Below are 18,938 nucleotides of genomic sequence, written 5' to 3'. Positions count from 1 at the left end.
CGTGACATTTGTCATATGTCAGTCGGAAAAATAGTCAAAATCAGTTGATTACGATTTGCGATTATAATTTGTAATTTTATTCCTGTACAAATACTTTTGGTAAAAAGTTTTTATTAAATGTAAAAATGCGCTCGTCTATTTTATTATTTTTTACACTCATATTAGGAGCGACGGCGTGGGATGACGATGACTTAGAAATATTCGACGTGGTAGAAGAAGTGAATCAAAATTTTTATGAATTGATAGGAGTAGCACAGGTAATTAAAGTAATAATGATAAGAATATCATTATTTACTAAAAATAATAATACTTTTATTTAATTAATACCATTTATATTATTTAAGGATGCATTACAATCGGAAATCAAAACAGCCTTCAAAAAGCTTACTCTTAAATTGCACCCCGACAAAAATGATGCTCCTGATGCAGATGTTCAGTTCCGCAATCTTGTATCTGTACACAATATATTAAAAGATCCAGGAAAACGAGAAAAGTAAGTTATATCTTTTACGTTTTTCAACTTGTGTGCAGTCTGTTAATTCTTGAGCTTATTTATTTTTTACACGTCACTTTTATTTTTATACTAACTTTTACCCGTGGCTTTGCATGTTTGTGGCTTTGATTTTTAATATATATAAATTATAAATAACCACAATTGCTAATAATAAACTATAAAAAATAAAATTATTGCATTGTGTTTTCAATAGATAACAAGAGAAAATTAACTTTAATGTTATGGGTTGTTACCTTAATAACTCCCTTAATGTATAGTATGGGATATACATTCCCAAGCTAATGGACTGTAGCCATATTGAGTTACATCAAAACAATATAGCCTCTCTTGAAAACTGATTATCCAATACAAAAATGTCCAATACATAAACTGTTCAATTAATCAAACTCTGCTTTGTTACATTTTATTTATTAATTTATTGATCCACCAACATTTGTTTACATCAATACATACAAAAAAAATACATGGAACTAAGACTAAATGTAACAAACACTTACAGGTAGATACATCTTGCTATGTTAGATCGAAAATAAACTCCTAAGCATAGAAAGCAACACAGAACAAAAAAGAAAATTAAAAAAAAAATGTTAAATTTAATATATTTTTAGCATGTTTCACTTTTGGTGTTCAATATTAATCGAATTTTGCTAGTTGAATCAGCATTAACGTCAAATAGGTCACTGTACTCATTAACAAACTTGCAAAGTCTAGGAACAGGAGAGTTTGATCCAAACACTGTTTTCCGGGGCGGGGGATAAAGGAGGGTTATTATATTACGGGGAAACCTCGCTTATTGAGTAGCTGAGGGCAGTTAATTCTGTTGGTAAAAATTTTAGAGACAAAAAATATATCTAACCGCCTTCTACATTCTTGTTGTTTAAATGTTTTAATTGCTGATAATCAGAAGGTAGTATCTATTTTGAAATTCCGTTCGAGAATAATAGGTACCGTAAGAATCTTTTTTGTATTCGTTCTATTACTAGAGAATGGCTTGCAAAGTGAGGTCTCCATACTACTGAACAATATTCTAAGATGCTGCGAACAAGAGATGTGTACAGCAGTACCCAGACTCTGTTATCACGTAAACCTTTAATGTTCCTTAATACAAACCCTAGTAGTTTTGAGCCCCGGTTTACTATTTGTTCAATGTGAGGTACAAAAGTTATTTTTTTATCGAATAATACACCCAGATACCGGATTCGCTCAAGTTCTTTAATCTTATTTTGTGCAATACTATATTGAAATGAGATGATATTTCTTTTCCGATAATACCTTACAAAAAACACTTATTTGGATTGAGATCCATTTTATTGTGCCGACACCAATTGAGAAGTTCATCAAGATCTTTTTGAAGCATTATTTAATCTTGTACAGTGTCTATAACTTTACTCAATTTAAGGTCATCTGCATACATAAAAGTTTTGGAAAATTTTATAGCATTAATTATGTCGTTAACAAACATGGTGAACAAGATTGGACCCAGATGAGACCCCTGCGGAACACCTGACGTTGCTTTCCGAGAATTAGAGTAAAAGCCATTAACTACTACAGAGAATGTTCTGTAGTAGTTAATGGCTTTTACTCTCTTTACTCTCTTCACTCATTTAATATACATCTATTTATATTTTTCAGATATAATGAAGTACTTAAGAATGGTCTTCCAAATTGGCGTTCAGCTGTATACTACTATAGGCATGTTAGAAAGATGGGCTTGGCTGAAGGTTCAATTATACTTTTCATACTGATAACATTTGGACAATATGCAGTTGGTTGGGCGGCCTATGCAGAAAAGAGGTTTACAGCCGTAAGTACCATTATATATTTAAATAAGATATATATTTTTAATTTTGTGAATTCAATCTTGGCTCAAGTGAAGGTATTGTATACAATTTTTTACTCTGGCAAGACATTATGCAGCATTGAATTCTGCCACTCAACATAATGTCTACATTTCTGGTGGTAAAGTGATAAAAAGTCAAGTTTCTTGACATTAGGTAATCTCTGCCAGCCCTGCATCACATTTTAATAATATTATAATTAACTTTATACTAGGAACAAATTTTAAACAGTAGAGGGAAAAAACATTCAAAAAAGTCTGGTTTTGATACTGGCTTAGCAGAAATATTAGATAAACTGCCCAAACCAAGTATCAAGGACACATTGCCCTTTCAAATACCGAGGGCTATATGGTGGACTATTACTGCTATACCATTGGGTATTATGAAGTTGAAGAAGAGAAGAAAGGAAATGGAGGAAGAGAGGAAAAGAAAGAAGAAAAAGTGAGTTTTTATTTTTATTTTAAAATTTTTTTTAGCACAGCAGAGTAGGCAAAGGGAATCTAGTGTTAAGCCACTCTGTTCTCTATTTTCCGTCGAATTCTGGAGGTACTGCGTGTTGAGTGCTCGACGAATAGATGCGGCTGCAAACCTCTCTTGGGAGATTGAATTATTTTCAATTCCTCTCTCTAGTGATACAAAGTGCAACAGTGGTTGCAATTTATGTATAGATTTTGGTTATAATACAACAATAAATGTACGCGGGCTAAGTCACGTAAGTTGTTGCTACTCAAGTTGCTGGTTACCAATAAATATTTCTAATTCAAATAGAGAAGAAGAAGAAGAAAAATTGCGTGCAGAACGTGAAGCAGCGGCCGCTGAGAGCCGGGCTGAGGGCAACGCACGGCGCCGCAGGGCCTTCATACCGCCTGCAAGGGATCAGGACGCGGATAGGGATTGTTTACTGGATCCCGTCGCGGGCCTGGAGGGACCCGTGGCTGTGCCTGTTAAACCTGTGAGTTACTTGTGTAGTATTCCATTATTAGTAACAATTGCTATTTATAATTTTCTTTTTTTTTCAGCTTCACGCTGTATCCCACACACAGTAGGGTAGGCATCTAGGGACCTAGTGTTTAAAACACTCTCTTCCCTTCCCTTCCCTAAGAAACTTCTGTTCCCTTTCCGCCGAGTTCTGGTGGCATTGCGTATTGTGTGCCGGAAGTCAAACCTGCGCTTTGCCTCGTTACTACAGCAAGGAAATGAAAATATTAGTCACATGCTTGTGCCTTTGCGCCACGACTGGCCTCTTTACATTAATAACAAGTATTATTATATACATATAGAGGCACAGTGTGCGACTATATGTTTTGGGTTCTTTCCTCTGCCTATCCTGCTATAAGCGAGATACAGCGTAGAGCTAAAAAAACCAATAAATATTAATTTTTCAGGCCCCCCCACCAATAACGGGTGGTCTCTGGACAGACGATGACTTGGCAGAACTTGTCCGACTGGTCAAGAAGTACCCCCCAGGGGCGGCTGAGCGGTGGGAGAGGATAGCTGAGGCCATGACCAGGAGTGTGCCAGAAGTGACTCACATGGCCGCCAAGTTGAAGGAGAACTGCTATAAGATACCTGGCCAAGATCAACCGGAGGAGTTGCCTGAAATACCTAAGAAAGTATGGACTTTGACATTTTTTACTGGTTTTTATATACAAAACAAGAAAAACATCCTTACAACAAAAAACTTTAACAAGTGAATTCAATTTCAATATGAGCTTCATAAAAACGTGTGGCCTAATTGGTGACGAGCTATCTGTCAGAACGCTAAAGTAAGTAAGAAGCGCTGGTTCGACTCCCGCTACTTAAAAAAGTAAGATTTATTAAGAAGATGGCCATGGTACGTACGTACATAATCAGCATTGTTTTTTTTGTCTTTTCGTTGTATACCGCACATAGCAGAGGGAACTTGGGAACCTAGTGATAAGACACTCCATTCCTATTAAGACATTTGAGTTGCCACTTTTCGCCGCATTATCGAGCCATTGTGATTTGAGTGGCAGAACTCAACGAAGAAAACATTTAGAAAATCGTTAATAATGAATGGGTAGGTCCGAGTCCCTCTATGTTTAATTGTTTTAGCTTCACTCTGTGTAGTTTAAGTCTGTATACTGTTAAGATACTCAATTCCCTTTTTTTCGCAAAATATTCGTGAAATTGCACGTGGAGCGGCCGACGGCCGCGAGTTCGATTCTAGTTATGTTTCAATTTTATACATTCTAAATATATTTTTTAATCGTTTCCAGGTAAAAACACGTAAAACAGAGGAGACGAGTGGCGGCAACTGGTCCCAGACGCAGCAGCGCGCGCTGGAGGCGGCGCTCGCGAAGCACCCGAAGGGCGCGCACTCCGACAGGTGGCAGAGGATAGCTAACAACGTACCGGGGAAGACCAAAGTATAATACTTTTTTTTAGAAAACATATAAAAACTAATTTAAAATTATATATAAAAAATTTTATATCTTTATTTCAATTTCAGGAGGAGTGTATGCAAAGGTGTAAATATTTATCAGAATTACTTAAAAAACAAAAACAGAAAGAAGACGGTCTTAGCGATGGAGATGCGGTCGCGGATGGCGAACAGAATAACGAAATTATCACTAATGCTTAGAGATTATTACAATTATATATAAATTTATGTTTGTATGTCTATGTATTCTATGATTGATATAAAAAGATCTAAACATTTTTAATAGCATTAAATGGAATGATTAGTGATGATTACTCCGACTCGCACTTGACCGGTTTTTTAATTGTCTGACATGCACTCAGCATGTCATTAAATATTTTCGTTATTTTTATACATATAGTTTTAACAAGGTGTAGCTTTTACAATGCAAAAAAAATACTAAATAAGTTTTACATTAGATTGTATCACAAGAGGTGAAGAGGCATCCTAAATTCCGAGGCATACATTAATAAATATATTATACAAATATAATTTTGAAATGGTTTTAACTTAATTTTCTTCTTCAGCAACACAACGTTATATAAAACATAATAAGCACTAAACATTATAACATTTTTTGTTATATATCTTCACATGTACAGACACCGATCCGTTACGATTTTATTACAAGTATAGATTTTTAATTTATCCATTCTATTTATATAAGTATTACAAACAATTTTCCATTATTACCATCAAATATTAACCTTGTCTCGCTGAGTGTGGAGACTCCACCCAGGCGGTAGGCGATGCGGTCACCCTACCCTGGTCATAGAGTTCTGACATTCTGCGAGAGATCACATCGACGTGGAAACAAGCTGGGGATAGCTGGTTATGTTTCTCCTGTTTCATTCTTTATTCTTCTGGTTATTTGGTTTTTTAAAAGCATATTTAATGAAAATTGCTTTCCGAGCATGGGGAATGCATGCTTCTTATAGATATGCGTAGTGTTAAACATTAGTTCCTAAATAAAAAACTAAAAACCTATGTTATTTGCTATGAGCGGGATGCAGCGTGAAGCTGAAAATGTTATTTTATTTCCCTAATTTAAAAACATAATCATCACAACTACATACATTAATATATTTTCATCAAAACTTCACATTACATATAAACAAATAAATATTAAATAAAATAATAGTTAATTATACAGGGTGGAAGAGGCAGCGCTTCTTTTATTGAAACTGCATATAGGGTAATATATTTCAAACCCACATCTAAGAAATTAATCAAGGTACCTCAACAGTTTGGACGTAGGATTTTTTTTTCATTTCACGATTTTTATCCATACCTGTATTTCGTGTGACGCACACATACGTGTGCGACGTTTCCGATTTGACAGGTAAGTGTGTGCGTGCCTATGTTATACTTTACAAATGGCGTTTTATTTTAAAACGATAATTTTATTATTTATTTTGTTTGAAAAAATAACTTTTTCATTTTTGGGAATTATTTTTTTTCCGAATTATATTAGGCTTTTATAGAGTAGTTAAAACTGTGGTTTCATTTAAAGTGGTGCTGACAATTCCACCCTGTATAGTTACTTCAATATTTTATTAAACATGTTAAGTTGGTGCTCTCATTATTATTTATATGTTTTGATTCGATTTTATTGTATTTTGTTTTATATAAATGTTGTTTTTATTTTTTGTTATTATAAAAAGTGTATTTGATGTTGTTTTTTTTATCTTTTGTTGAATTATTAATTTGTTTTTTATAACAGTATAGTTTTCGTAGAATTAAGCATATCGCAGAACCCTTTTTGTGGGGATAAATCGGTAGCCTACCTATAGGATAGTTGCCGCAATGAAAATATTAAGAACGATAGATCTAATTTATAATTAGTAAAATTATTTTTTTAAATCCTTGGATTGTTATCATATTAGAAAAAAAAATAAGAAATATTTTTTAAGAATAAATATTTTTTATAACATAAATCAGCTAGGGCCTAAAATAATATTTACTTCCTTTTCTTGTTTTGTGAGTTCTTAAATTATTTTTTTACTTTTGTCGTTTTAGTATTTTTTTCCTTGTCTAACCTAGTTTTTACTTGTTTTTCCTTTCTTAAAAAGGAAGGATTAGGAGCTGACAGCTTTTTTTCATTAATGAAAAGTGTTGAGGTATTTGTCGAGATAGTTGGTTCTCTCGCCAAAAAATAAAGTAGGTGCGATATGACTAAAAAAATGCAATCACTTAATGCAATTAATAAAAGTGATCGTGTCGTTATAGTGGCAAAATAAATATTATTGATTAGCAAAACGTGATAATTTCAAATTAAAGTTTTATTAGAATATGAATAGTATTTTATTGAAAAACAGAACATCACTAGTTTCCAGTATATTAAAATTTATATTATTCAGCCATGTATGAAACGAATATTCATGTATGCAGAATTATCGTCCGTGTAAATTATTGACTTCAGTCGTGAACAGGTTTTCTAATTCAGGTTCATATTCACATCTTTCTCTGTTCTTTGTACACCATAGAGTTGTCATATTCATTTGTAGAGTTGGACACAGACACTTGAAATTTCTTGCATTTGACTTCGTATTATGCTACAGAAAAACAAACGAATGTAAAATTAAATCTGAGAAGAAAAATACAAAAATAATAGTAAAAATAAATATAATACGAGAGGTGTAATTTTCTGAGTGTGTTGAGTCTTAAAAAAATGTAGAAAAATTCTAAAATATTATCTGCGCAGCTACACCTAACTTCCGGGCGGGCACGAGTCAGAGTGAGTACTTGTACGCGGAAGCCCTGATTGGAGGGTATCTATCTTGAATTTCTTTCCTCCAGCGCCATGGCGCTGGGAAACGGCAGCTGGGCGGATGCCCTCTCGCCGTGGTTTCTGGCGGCGGCCATTACTATGACCGCGTCATTGTGGTGGGCACTAGGCCCGGTGGAGTTGTGTCTGTCAGGGCAGGCACAGTGCAGAGGAGGCAGGGGTAGGGGGGATGAGCATATGCCACCTGGGCGGTCAGCCCAGCCAGGTGAGACTCGCGGTTACCCGCGAGAGGCCCAGCTTAGGCGACCAGCGACCGAGGTGACTGCTCAGGAATTGGAATGGGAGGGAGGGGTGGGGATAATATCCCTCGGCAGGCGTCTTCTCTCGTCTGGCGGTCGGGTGTGGAGTGGCGCGATGCTACGAAGATGCAGATGGGGAGGGTATCTTGGATCAGCCTGACTGTTACCTGCTTAGGATCAAGTACTCATCACTACCAGAAGAAGACCGGACCGAAGCAAGCTCACCCGAACCCGAGGACCACACCAAGAAGCTCTCACCTTATTTGTGACCAAATAAGGAGGAACTTCGCCCGCACTGGCCTGTGCGGAGGGGAACCCCTTCCCCTTGGACTCCCTGCCCGGACCGAGATGGGCAGAAGGGTTGTGAGGACAGTCAACTGCTGCCGCCTCCCGTGCTCATAGGAATGAGCACCCACCAGCCGCCGCGTGCGGGGACACAAGCGTCCCCTACTGCGGCCGCAGACACCGCCGCAACCAGCGGCACCCGGCCCCCGCGCTCCACTGCGCTGTACGGCGTACCCGTGCAGGCAATGGACCATGGGACCACGTCGAGGGAGCCCTCTCTCTCCGCGGCGCAACCTGGCGCGCCGTGCCTCGCGGGATCGACGCCCGCACCAGCCGCCTCGCCTTCCCCAGGCCAGGCACCCAGGGCCTCGCGCAGCGCCCACCGACACCAGGAGCTGAAGAAGCGCTCCCCCTCCGCGCCCTCCAGGGTGCTGGACAATACCATGTCCCCGCAGTCTTCACTGAACAGGGACATGGTAGTTTTGGCAGAACTCAAGCACAATGGCGCGCTGAGTCGGGAGCTGATGGAACACATGGCCGTGTTCCTAAACGACCGTGCTCGAGCGTTGGACCAGACGCAGTCGCAGCCCATGTACCTGACACCGGTGCGCCGTCAACGCACTGCAGAGTACGAAACCCCAGGCACTGGAAAGCGCCACTGCCCGGTGACCATCCAGGCCAGCCGGCCTGAATCAAGAAAACGCCCAGAGGGAGGCAGGGTCGGCAAGGACATGCCACTCCTCGTTCCTCCAACTACAGTTGCTTCCACGTCGGACCAGGCATCGGGTACCGTAACCACAGCGACCACCACTTCGAGCTCAACGTTCGCCGACGCGCTCCGGGCACCTGGCCCAAGCCGGGTGACACAGGATGCGGCGCCAACCACTGCGACCTCTGTAACACCCAAGCCGCGTTATCCCCCGCTGATAGTGGAGAATATGCCAAATTGGGCGACTCATTTCCGGTCGCTCCACAACAAATTGGGACAAGCACCTAACGCGCGCCCCTTCGGCAGAGGGGTGCGTTTTTCACCCAGCTCGGAGAATGAGTACCGTGTAATACAGCGGTACCTCTCCGAGCTCGAGAAGAGCGAGGCCATATCCTGGTTCTCCTATGCCCTCCCGGCGGAGAAAAGCAAGAAGGTAGCCATCAGGGGGCTACCCGTCACTACTACCCCGGAAGAAATAACCGAAGCCCTGGCGGATCTCGGCTTCACTGCCGAATACGTGCGTCCAATTAAAGCGAGGAAGGGGAGGCCCGGGTGCATCTTCCTCGCCATCCTGAAGAACACCCCGGACCTGATACCTGGCATCTACAGCGTGACGGAGTTGTTATTCATGCCAGGTATCAAAATAGAAGCCTGGAGAAGCAAGAGGGGCCCGGCACAGTGTCACCGCTGCCAGGCATTCCGGCACTCCAGCCACGGGTGCCACCGGCGGCTGGCTTGCGTGAGGTGCGGCGAAGAGCACCTCGCGCGCGATTGCCCGAGGGCCCTCGACGTTCCCGCCACGTGCGCCAACTGTGGCGGCGCCCATCCCGCCAACTACTCAGCCTGCCCCCAATACAAGAGGGAGCTCCAGAACAAGAGGGCGGGCACAGTCGCCCTCACAAAAGAAGATTCCACCCGCAAACCCAGGACCTCAGCTCCCTTAGTCTCCTCCAACACGGTCGGAGAGGAGAACGCAGCCGCCACTCTCATGGCCCCCGCCAATCCCGCTACGGAGAAGGGTGGCAGAAGACTCAAGAAAAGGGGAGGGAAGAGGACAAAGAGACAAAAGGCCAGCGAACCCCTCCCTCCCCTCGCTGCCCCCTTGAAGACTGCAGCCGCGGCCCCTGATGCCGCGCCTAGAACCACATCGGCCACAACCCGCCAGCCGACGCACGCTATCATCGTCAGGGCCATCGACACCCTCAAGGAAGTTCTCATTGCCTTGCAGGAGGGTCGTGACCCTGTCCAATGCGTGCTAAGCGGGATGAGCAACCTTCTCCTTCACGCCTGAGGCCCCCCGCGTACTCTATTGGAACGCCGCAGGACTCCGCCGTCGCCTGCCCTTTCTCCGACACCTTCTACGCGACAACAGCGTTGACGTCGCGTTGATCAACGAGACGCACCTCCACCCAGCGCTCCCCTCCAACTTGCCGGGGTATCACGTCCTGCGGTTGGATGCGCCGGCAGAAAATCCATGGCGCGGGCTGCTGGTAGCCGTCCGCCGCAACCTCGTGTTCCACCAGCTGCCCAACCTCGACGCTCAGTCGTTCCAGTCTCTGGGCGTCGAGGTGCACATCGGCTCCAAAGCCATACGGATGTACGCCATTTACCGCCCCGGCGGAAACAACCGCCTACGAGTCAGCGAGGTGCACCAGTTGCTCGGTAGTTCCATCCCCACACTCGCGGCCGGGGATTGGAACGCCAAGCACCCCGCATGGAGGTGCTGGACGACCTGCACCGCCGGACGCCGCCTGCACCAAGACTCCATCCGCCATCGCTACGAAGTGGTGGGTCCCGACGAGCCGACACACTACTCCCACGCCAGCACCCACCAGCCCACCACCATTGACCTGGTAGTGCACAGAGGGCTCGACGCGATGGACATTGAGACCCTCCCAGATGCCTTCGGGTCCGACCACCAGCCTGTCCTAGTTACACTTAGGGGCAGGCTGACATTGGCCAGCGGCCCACCACCCGGACGGCGGATCTCCTGGGTGCGGTTCGAAGTCAACATGGAAGAGCAGCTTCAGCACCTAACGCCTCCCATCTCTGAGCCAATCGTTGACTCTGTGGACATCGACCGGCTCGAGGCCAGGCTCACCGGGACCATAAAACAAGCGATGGAGGAAGCCTCAACGCCCGCCACCCCCCGTACTCTGCCGCCCATCCCTGCACGCATCCGCGCCCTCATCGAGCGGAAGAGGAAGGTACACTCTGAGTGGCAACAAACCAGGGACCCAGCAGTGAAAACCCGGCTCAACCGTCTCGTAGAGCGCGTGCGCAAAGCGCTCGTCGACGTCGGTGCCGACGCGTGGGAGCGCCGGATTGAGGAGGCTGATGAGGACCAGCCCTCCCTCAACCGTCTGTGTCGCCAACTCACCAAGAAGAAGCCTGCTACTCATCCCTTGGTGCACCCAGACGGCTCTCTCCGGTACTCCGCGGAGGAGAGAGCAGAGATATTGGTGGAACACTTGGCAGCCACGTTCCAACCAAACGCCAGCAAACGACCCGCCCACCATGCGCGGATGGAGGCCGACGTCGCCCGCACTTTGGCCAACCCAGAGCGACCACTCCCTGCACCTCCGTTCTTCACGCCTGAACTCGTCGCGAAAACGGTGAAGAAGCTAAAGCTGAAGAAGGCCCCAGGCTTGGATGGCGTTACAAATAGCGCTCTACGCCACCTACCCCGCAAATTCATCGCCGCCCTGACCAGGCTCTTCAACGCCATTCTGCGCCTGGGATACTTCCCCCGGGCGTGGAAAGAGGGTCTGGTCATTATGCTGCCCAAAGCAAGGAAGAACCCCCGTAACCCAGATAGCTACCGGCCCATAACCCTCCTCAGTGCGGTGGCCAAGCTGTTCGAGAAGCTGCTATTACCGCTTCTCCAGGCGCACTTCCACCCGCGCAACGAACAGTTTGGCTTCCGTAGCGGGCACTCCACCACTCTTCAGGTGGCCAGAGTGGTGCATTACGCAACCACAACTTTCAACAGAAAGGAGAGTGCCACAGCAGCCTTCCTCGACGTGTCGCGCGCCTTTGATCGCGTGTGGCATCCGGGGCTGCTGTACAAAGTGCTGAACGCAGGCATACCCCACTACGTCGCGCAGATCCTGGCCAATTATCTCTACGGCAGGACCTTCAGGGTAAGGGTGGAGAGTGTGAGGTCATCCAGCCACCCCATAGCCGCCGGAGTTCCACAGGGCAGCATTCTTTCACCAGCCCTCTACGCCTTGTACACCGACGACATCCCCATCCAACAGGACACAACGCTGGCACTTTACGCCGACGACATCGCCCTGTTTACGAAGTCGCTCAACCCCAAACATGCAGCCGTGAAGCTACAGCGCGCCCTCGACCTGCTGCCGGACTGGCTGGCGGAGTGGAGGCTCGAGCTGAACATCGCGAAAACCCAAGCGATCAGCTTTGGTACCCGGAGACAGCCTCCTCCGCTGATCCTGCAGGGCCAGCAGGTCCCCTGGAGCAGCCGAGCAACCTACCTGGGGGTTGTGATAGACAGGAGACTCAACATGACAGGGCATGTCAAGAAAGCGGCCACCGCAGCGAGAACCGCGCTGATCCTGTTGCGCCCGCTATTTAAATCAAGATTGCCATTGAAAACAAAGTTGTCGTTATACAAGGCGTATGTCAGGCCTCACTTGACATACGCTAGCCCGGCATGGTACGCCCTCGTCAGCGAGAACCAACGAAGAATTTTGCAGGTGGTCCAGAACCTCGCCTTACGGCGAGTGACCCAGGCACCATATTACGTTCGTAACTCGACACTCCACAGAGACCTCAAAATGGAAAGCCTGGAGGCTCACATCGGCCGGCTCGCGTCCAACGCATTCCGCCGTGCCGATGCATCGGACCATCTGCATCTTCGTAGCATCGCGCCACTCCACACCCGACCGCCAGACGAGAGAAGACGCCTGCCGAGGGATATTATCCCCACCCCTCCCTCCCATTCCAATTCCTGAGCAGTCACCTCGGTCGCTGGTCGCCTAAGCTGGGCCTCTCGCGGGTAACCGCGAGTCTCACCTGGCTGGGCTGACCGCCCAGGTGGCATATGCTCATCCCCCCTTCCCCTGCCTCCTCTGCACTGTGCCTGCCCTGACAGACACAACTCCACCGGGCCTAGTGCCCACCACAATGACGCGGTCATAGTAATGGCCGCCGCCAGAAACCACGGCGAGAGGGCATCCGCCCAGCTGCCGTTTCCCAGCGCCATGGCGCTGGAGGAAAGAAATTCAAGGGTATCTAGTGTGTAGTGTTGTTATTGAGTGATACATGTCACTTATTGTAATTACGTGGAACCTCTATCCGAGTACGTTAAAAACATATAGACGGTATGTATTTTTATCGCGTTTATTTTAAAAACGTTAACCGCTTCCGTTTTCTAACAATATAATAAAACAAATATACTTACTAAAAACGCAATGCGGTATCGGTTGAGGCTCGAACACTCCACTAGAGTACAGGCAGGTGTACTCGTCTGCTCTGGGCACGCTGAAGGAGGCTCCGGCGGGGCAGGACAGCTGACACGTGAACTTCTCCATATCGCCACGACAGCTGTACCCGCCGTTGAAGGCGAGCTTTCGAGGATCGCACGCATTCGTCGCTGTTGAGGTATTATTTTTTTATTAATTTTATAACATAATTATTACGGTAATATATAACTTCCGGAAGTTGAGATGAAACTCACAACTATCGTGTTTTGTTTATATATTATTAAGAGAGTACCACAGACTTTCCGCGCCTTTTTTATTATTTCGTATTATCAAATGATTTTTATTCGTAATTCGTCGAATTATTCGTAAATATAAATTTCTTTAACTAGAATAATAATTATGAATGGGACAGGATATCTCCTACTGAACACTTAAGCATGTAAAATTAAAAAATATATTAAAAACTCACAATATTGGCATTGAGGGCCTCTCAAATCTTTAGGACACTGACAAGTGTTGACAGACATACAAACACCGCCATTTAAACATGGCGGATTACATTCTGGTTCGCAGTCGGGAATCGAATTTAGATCCGGCCTGGTCGGCTGCCACTGTCCTTGCATACATCGTATGCTAACTGTGGTAGAGCCATCTATGAATTTGTGACCTTCCATACAGTTTATTGTACAAAATCTGTTAGACGAAATTAGTTATTTAATTTTTAATGTAAAGTCTTTAATGTGAAATGTAGTAATATAAAAAATAAATATTAGGGATGAAATTTAACCACCGACATTAAAAGACGTTTAAAATATGTCTATATGATTATGTATTATTTATTATTTGACTCGTTAGATAGTTCTAAAAGTTACACTTTATAGGCTATCGCTAAATGAAGAAAAAAAAAGTAAAAAATCCGAAAATCTTGTATTAAATTTTAATATTTTCAACTTTTAAAAATATAATTTGGTAATCTAAGGAATAAATTCGAAATTCAAACTTATTATATCGATGTTACTTACTCAGAATTAGAGCATTTCATATGTGAATTCAAAGGCAGCGGTGGGTCGGCCAGGCAGGGCTTCTTCTTAATCTGGCAGTACTTGCCCTCGAAGTTGGGCGGGCACGAGCAAGTGTTCGTGTCGACGCATAGTCCGTTGTTCTTGCACTCGACTTGGCATTTCGCTATAGAAAAACAAACAAGTATATTATCTCTACAAAGGAAAAAATAGAAAAAAAAGTTACCTGGTGAGAGTCCAGAAACAAATCCTTTAAAAAATATTAAAATAAAATCTGCGGAGCATAAATGTACAATCACTCAAAAAATTTTTTGTTTTTATATACAAAAAAAACGTCAGAACTTACCCGTATATGCAAGCATATTGGCATTGTTGGCAAAATTTGAGTCTGATAATCTACAATAAATAATATCTCAATTAATTTTATAAAAACTGAACCACAATAATAGTAGTAGAAAAATCGTTCCACAAAGTCTAAAATAAATAAAAAATGTGTATTTAAGTTGCTTTTTCTTTTGAATATACTACTGATTGACCCAGAAAAAGTTGTTTTGCCATATAAATTATATCTAAGGAATTTCTAGGATAGAAAAAAAAATTGCGCCCATGTAAAATAGCGTGGTACTTGTGGGTAGAGTAATAATAAAATAATTTATTTCTTGTACTAAGCTTCGAGCTTGTGTTACTAGTTGGTAGGTTCTCATGGATAACTATATAAGTATGCACCGACTATTGTTGCAATAGGTGATAGAAAAAAAGATGAGAAATAATTACAATATAAATACAGGAAAATAACTAAACAAAAAATACAAAGATTTTTCAGAAAAAAAAGTCAGGAGTAAAAGTCACACACTTTGAAAGTGTAAAGCCTTATTAAGGATAATTGTTGGTGTGCAATTTAAAATACTCACTCTTGATATCCATTAAGTACGCCGTGGCCTGGTTCACAGATGAATACTACAAATATTAAAATGAAAACATTCATAAATAATTTCATTTTAAAATATTTTTATTATTGATTTATTTCAATATTTCTTTATATATTTTAATTAATATTGCGAGTACGATTGTTAGCTTGCAGATCACAAGCTACACTGATTCAAACCGTTAAATTTATAATTATTAATAAGTTATACGTCATGGCCAGGGCCGCATTTAGATAAGACTCGGGGTACGAATGGAGTGCAGACCCCATTAAATTTCCAATAAAAGGGTTAATTTTTAATTTAAATTATTTATTGTTCACTCATAAAAATATAAAAAACTAAATTATTCCAAGCTTCGCTAAAATCAGTTTTCTGTTTAATTGAAAATATACAAACTTTTACATCTTGTAATATGTAAAATAATTTATGGTATTTATGATACCGTAAGATGGAATGGATAAAACATTTTTAGATGTTTAGTCAATATATCATATTTAAAGCCAAGATCTAAAGGACTTATTTATTATATTCGTTACTTTTCAATAAAATTTTTAATTTTAACAAATTTTATAAAACACTCAATGCCTTCAGAATTCGGCAGAAAGTGGGGAACGGAGTGTCTTAACACTGGGTTCCCTCTGCCTACCCTGCTGTGTGTGGGATACAGCATGAAGCTGATTTATGGTGTAAAATTACTTTACTTATTTTTGTATTATTCTTATTATACTACTGCCAATAAAATACTGGTGTAGGTACGTTTCTGTTCAAATCGAATTATATGATGTACCCACATAATATGTCAGCATTTGCGTGTTGAGTTCAAAAAGTTCAATGTTAAAATGCGGATGCAAATATATTTCTCCAATCACTGTGTGTTATCCCATGTAATCTGAATGTAGGGTTAAATTACATTTATATACCTACAGATATTGTCGAGTGATACGTAAACAGTTACTTACTTACTTTATTTATTGAGATATGAGTGTTCAAATTGATAACGAGTCTTTTCTCATAACTATACAAATGCACCTATAAACTTGTTTACCACAAGGGGAAACCACGGGGGAAACCGCACTGATAAATAGTAATAAATCTTTTTTTTCATCTTAAAAAGCTTGGTTATAATAAATACACATTTGACAAAGAAACTATCAATATATTTACTTATTTTGCAGTTAGTAATCTACGTAATTAAAAATTACACTCATCTTAAGAATATACGAGTTAGTTGATGTTATAGTGACGTTATTGGAAACAAAAATGAGAAAAATAAACAAAATTGGGTTTTGGCGGCAGGGAACTTAAGCCACTTTCTTTTTAAGTTACAGTGATGCTGTAAAGGGTTCTTATGAAGATGAAATACTTACTAAAACAGTTACTAAAGTTGCAAGATTAATAATAATTTTAAAGGTAAATAGAAAGAGAAAGAAAGAACAAAGCTATAAATATAACGAATACAAAAAAATCTTCTAATATACATATGTGTGCACAAAACCACAAGCTTTTGATATAGGAAGTAAAAAATATATTAATTAATTATTTTGACGAGAGTACTTGAATAAAAAATCTCGTTGTCTGTAACGTCGGCTTATGGACGATAATAAAACGACATTAAAAAGTTGTCGAAAAATTGCATACTTTTATGAATTAAATAACTTCCATATATCAAGAATTCAATTCAATTAAATAACTGAATTATCGTTATTTTGTTTAATATAAAGAAGAATTTATCTTAAATATATTACACATCTCCAGTAGGCTGTGCTCTATATATCACATTGAAGATGATTATACGATGGAAAATAAAGACCAAATCCAACTCATTTGCTTCACGAAGCCACTTTGGCTGCTAGGCCGCTAAGCCATACTTCCTCATCAAGCTATGTCGAAATTCTTATAGTATACGGTGGTTGTTGTTACAATTTACTAATTAAAACTACTACTAAATTAGTATAATTAGAGACACGAAAAGCTATACTTAGTGGTATCGAGTACATTGCCTTTTGATACTTGGTATTCGATACTTGTACTTATCAAGTAATTTTTAATGGGTATCGTATCGAATAAATTACCCAACTATCTTGGTCTTTTGGCTCATACTTATGATAGCAACATAGCAACATCCCACACACGCACTCTTACTTTGGAGTCCTCTGTGTCTGTATGCGAGGACCGTCGGTCGTAGTTAGGGGATATATAACATTCTCAATTTATTATCCTCTATTTAATATTTGATAAGAATTATAATAATAATGAGTACTTTAATTAGTTACAGTATTTAGTACTACTTAAGTACTTACTAATACTAAGCACTTTGAATTTGAAAAAAATCCGAAACCGCCTATTACTAAAACGACTCGAAAATCTGTTATTAAGTGGTTGTATTGTAAGGAGGAATAATGGAATTTTTAATTTATTTTTACTAAAAAAGTCCTCGATAAGTCGATTAGTGTTGTCAACTATCGATAGGCTATCGATATTCTATCGATAGTTGTCCGATAGTAGGACTATCGATATTTTAATCGATAGTATCGATATTTTCGATAGTTCAAAAGAGTACGATACTATCGGACTGCGGCAATACTATCGATACTATCGATAGTATCGTATCTCCCAGTCAGAAAGATATCGATACTGTCGATAGTATCGATACTATTGAATTTCTTGGAAACGATAGTATCAATAGTATCGATACTATCGATTGTCGTGAACTATCGATGGCATGCTAAGTTGCGATAGTATCTTTCTTTTCACCAAAATATAAAAAAACAAAAGAAATGTAACAAAAATATTTCTTGTTCTTTTCATTTCATCTTGTAGCTATGCTTGAGACTCATATTCAATACTATCGCGAATTAGCATACAACGATAGTCCAGAACAATCGATAGTATCGATACTATCGAAAATATCGATTGTCCTATCGATCGCATAAGCTTTTTTAGATTAAAAGTATCGATTACGAAACAATCGATAGTTTGGCAACGCTAAAGTCGATGCATTACTTCAATTCAATTCAAACTAATTCAAAGCATCGATATTTTTTGTTCTATCATATAAGCATCCTATTATGTATAATATAATAAAAAGTCTTGTCATTGCAAGACTATCAAAAATATGAAAGACTCATTTGAGTGTTCCCCTCCACGGAAATCTTTAGTAAAAGGCGAAAGATTTATACGTTTTGAAGGGAAACCAGAGATGTCGAATTGGAAGTTGGAAGTTCTTTTCCTCCGGCGCCGTGGCGCTGGGAAACGGTTGCAGGCAACAGCCCTCTGACCGTGGTCTCTTGCGGTGGCCATTACGATGGCCACGTCGTTGGAGTGGGCACTAGGCCCGGTGGGGTTGTGGCTGCCGAGGCAGGCACTGGGTATTGGAGGCTTGTTGGGGTGTAGGGGGGGGGGGATGAGCGTTTGCCACCTGGGCGGTCAGCCCAGCCGAGTGAGACCCTTGGTTGCCCCAAGGGAGGCCCAGCTAGGCGACCAGCGACCGAGGAGGCTGCTCAGGAGTCGGGGGCTGAGGGGGAGGGGGGGATGATATCCCTCGGCAGGCGTTTGGCGGCATCCGGCGGTCGAGTGTGGAGCGGGGCGATGTTGCGTAGGTGCAGGTGGTCCGAAGTATCGGCGCGGCGATACGCGTTGCTCGCGAGCCGGCCGATGTGATCCTCCAGACTCTCTAACCGCAGGTCACGCTGTAGGGTAGCGTTCCTGACGAAGTAGGGAGCCTGGGTA

General features: G+C 42.0%; 2 protein-coding genes and 1 non-coding gene across 4 annotated transcripts; 1 reads left to right on the top strand and 2 right to left on the bottom strand.

The window, feature by feature from the left end:
• On the top strand, positions 1-5,287 carry LOC146527461 (uncharacterized protein F54F2.9). Its single transcript, XM_085204802.1, has 8 exons — positions 1-257; positions 345-493; positions 2,147-2,318; positions 2,567-2,793; positions 3,121-3,304; positions 3,738-3,965; positions 4,593-4,742; positions 4,826-5,287. Exons 1-8 carry the CDS (start codon positions 126-128, stop codon positions 4,955-4,957), a joined length of 1,374 nt encoding a protein of 457 aa, XP_085060928.1. The 5' UTR covers positions 1-125; the 3' UTR covers positions 4,958-5,287.
• Positions 4,826-15,406, bottom strand: LOC146527460 (P-selectin-like). 2 transcript variants are annotated; one of them, XM_085204804.1, is made up of 6 exons: positions 15,195-15,403; positions 14,630-14,679; positions 14,287-14,449; positions 13,734-13,957; positions 13,243-13,434; positions 4,826-7,350 (listed from the first exon to the last, which is right to left on the bottom strand). In XM_085204804.1, exons 1-6 carry the CDS (start codon positions 15,278-15,280, stop codon positions 7,346-7,348), a joined length of 720 nt encoding a protein of 239 aa, XP_085060930.1. In that variant the 5' UTR covers positions 15,281-15,403; the 3' UTR covers positions 4,826-7,345. The 2 variants fall into 2 exon arrangements, with proteins under 2 accessions (XP_085060930.1, XP_085060931.1); XM_085204805.1 differs by lacking the exon at positions 14,630-14,679 and having other exon boundaries at positions 15,195-15,406.
• Positions 15,407-18,295: 2,889 nt separating this feature from the next.
• LOC146527459 (U5 spliceosomal RNA) lies at positions 18,296-18,411 on the bottom strand. The gene has a single exon (XR_014879211.1). It is a non-coding gene; the product is annotated as a U5 spliceosomal RNA (small nuclear RNA).
• Positions 18,412-18,938: the final 527 nt, after the last annotated feature.

Source organism: Heliconius melpomene, chromosome 20, assembly GCF_056956725.1.
Source record: "Heliconius melpomene rosina isolate 202511_hmr_F chromosome 20, ASM5695672v1, whole genome shotgun sequence".
NCBI classification, from domain to species: Eukaryota; Metazoa; Arthropoda; class Insecta; order Lepidoptera; family Nymphalidae; genus Heliconius; species Heliconius melpomene.
This window is presented reverse-complemented; position numbering and strand designations above follow the sequence as displayed.

What these genes read in the sequence shown, in the direction of transcription:
- LOC146527461 (XM_085204802.1), top strand. Translation starts at nt 126, where the DNA reads ATGCGCTCGTCTATTTTATTATTTTTTACACTCATATTAGGAGCGACG. An exon ending in AATTGATAGGAGTAGCACAG is followed by an intron (nt 258 to 344) that starts GTAATTAAAGTA and finishes ATATTATTTAAG; the next exon opens with GATGCATTACAATCGGAAAT. An exon ending in ACGTACCGGGGAAGACCAAA is followed by an intron (nt 4,743 to 4,825) that starts GTATAATACTTT and finishes TTTCAATTTCAG; the next exon opens with GAGGAGTGTATGCAAAGGTG.
- LOC146527460 (XM_085204804.1), bottom strand. Translation starts at nt 15,280, where the DNA reads ATGAAATTATTTATGAATGTTTTCATTTTAATATTTGTAGTATTCATC. An exon ending in GTACTTAATGGATATCAAGA is followed by an intron (nt 14,680 to 15,194) that starts GTGAGTATTTTA and finishes TATTTATTGTAG; the next exon opens with ATTATCAGACTCAAATTTTG. An exon ending in ATGAAATGCTCTAATTCTGA is followed by an intron (nt 13,958 to 14,286) that starts GTAAGTAACATC and finishes TTCGTCTAACAG; the next exon opens with ATTTTGTACAATAAACTGTA.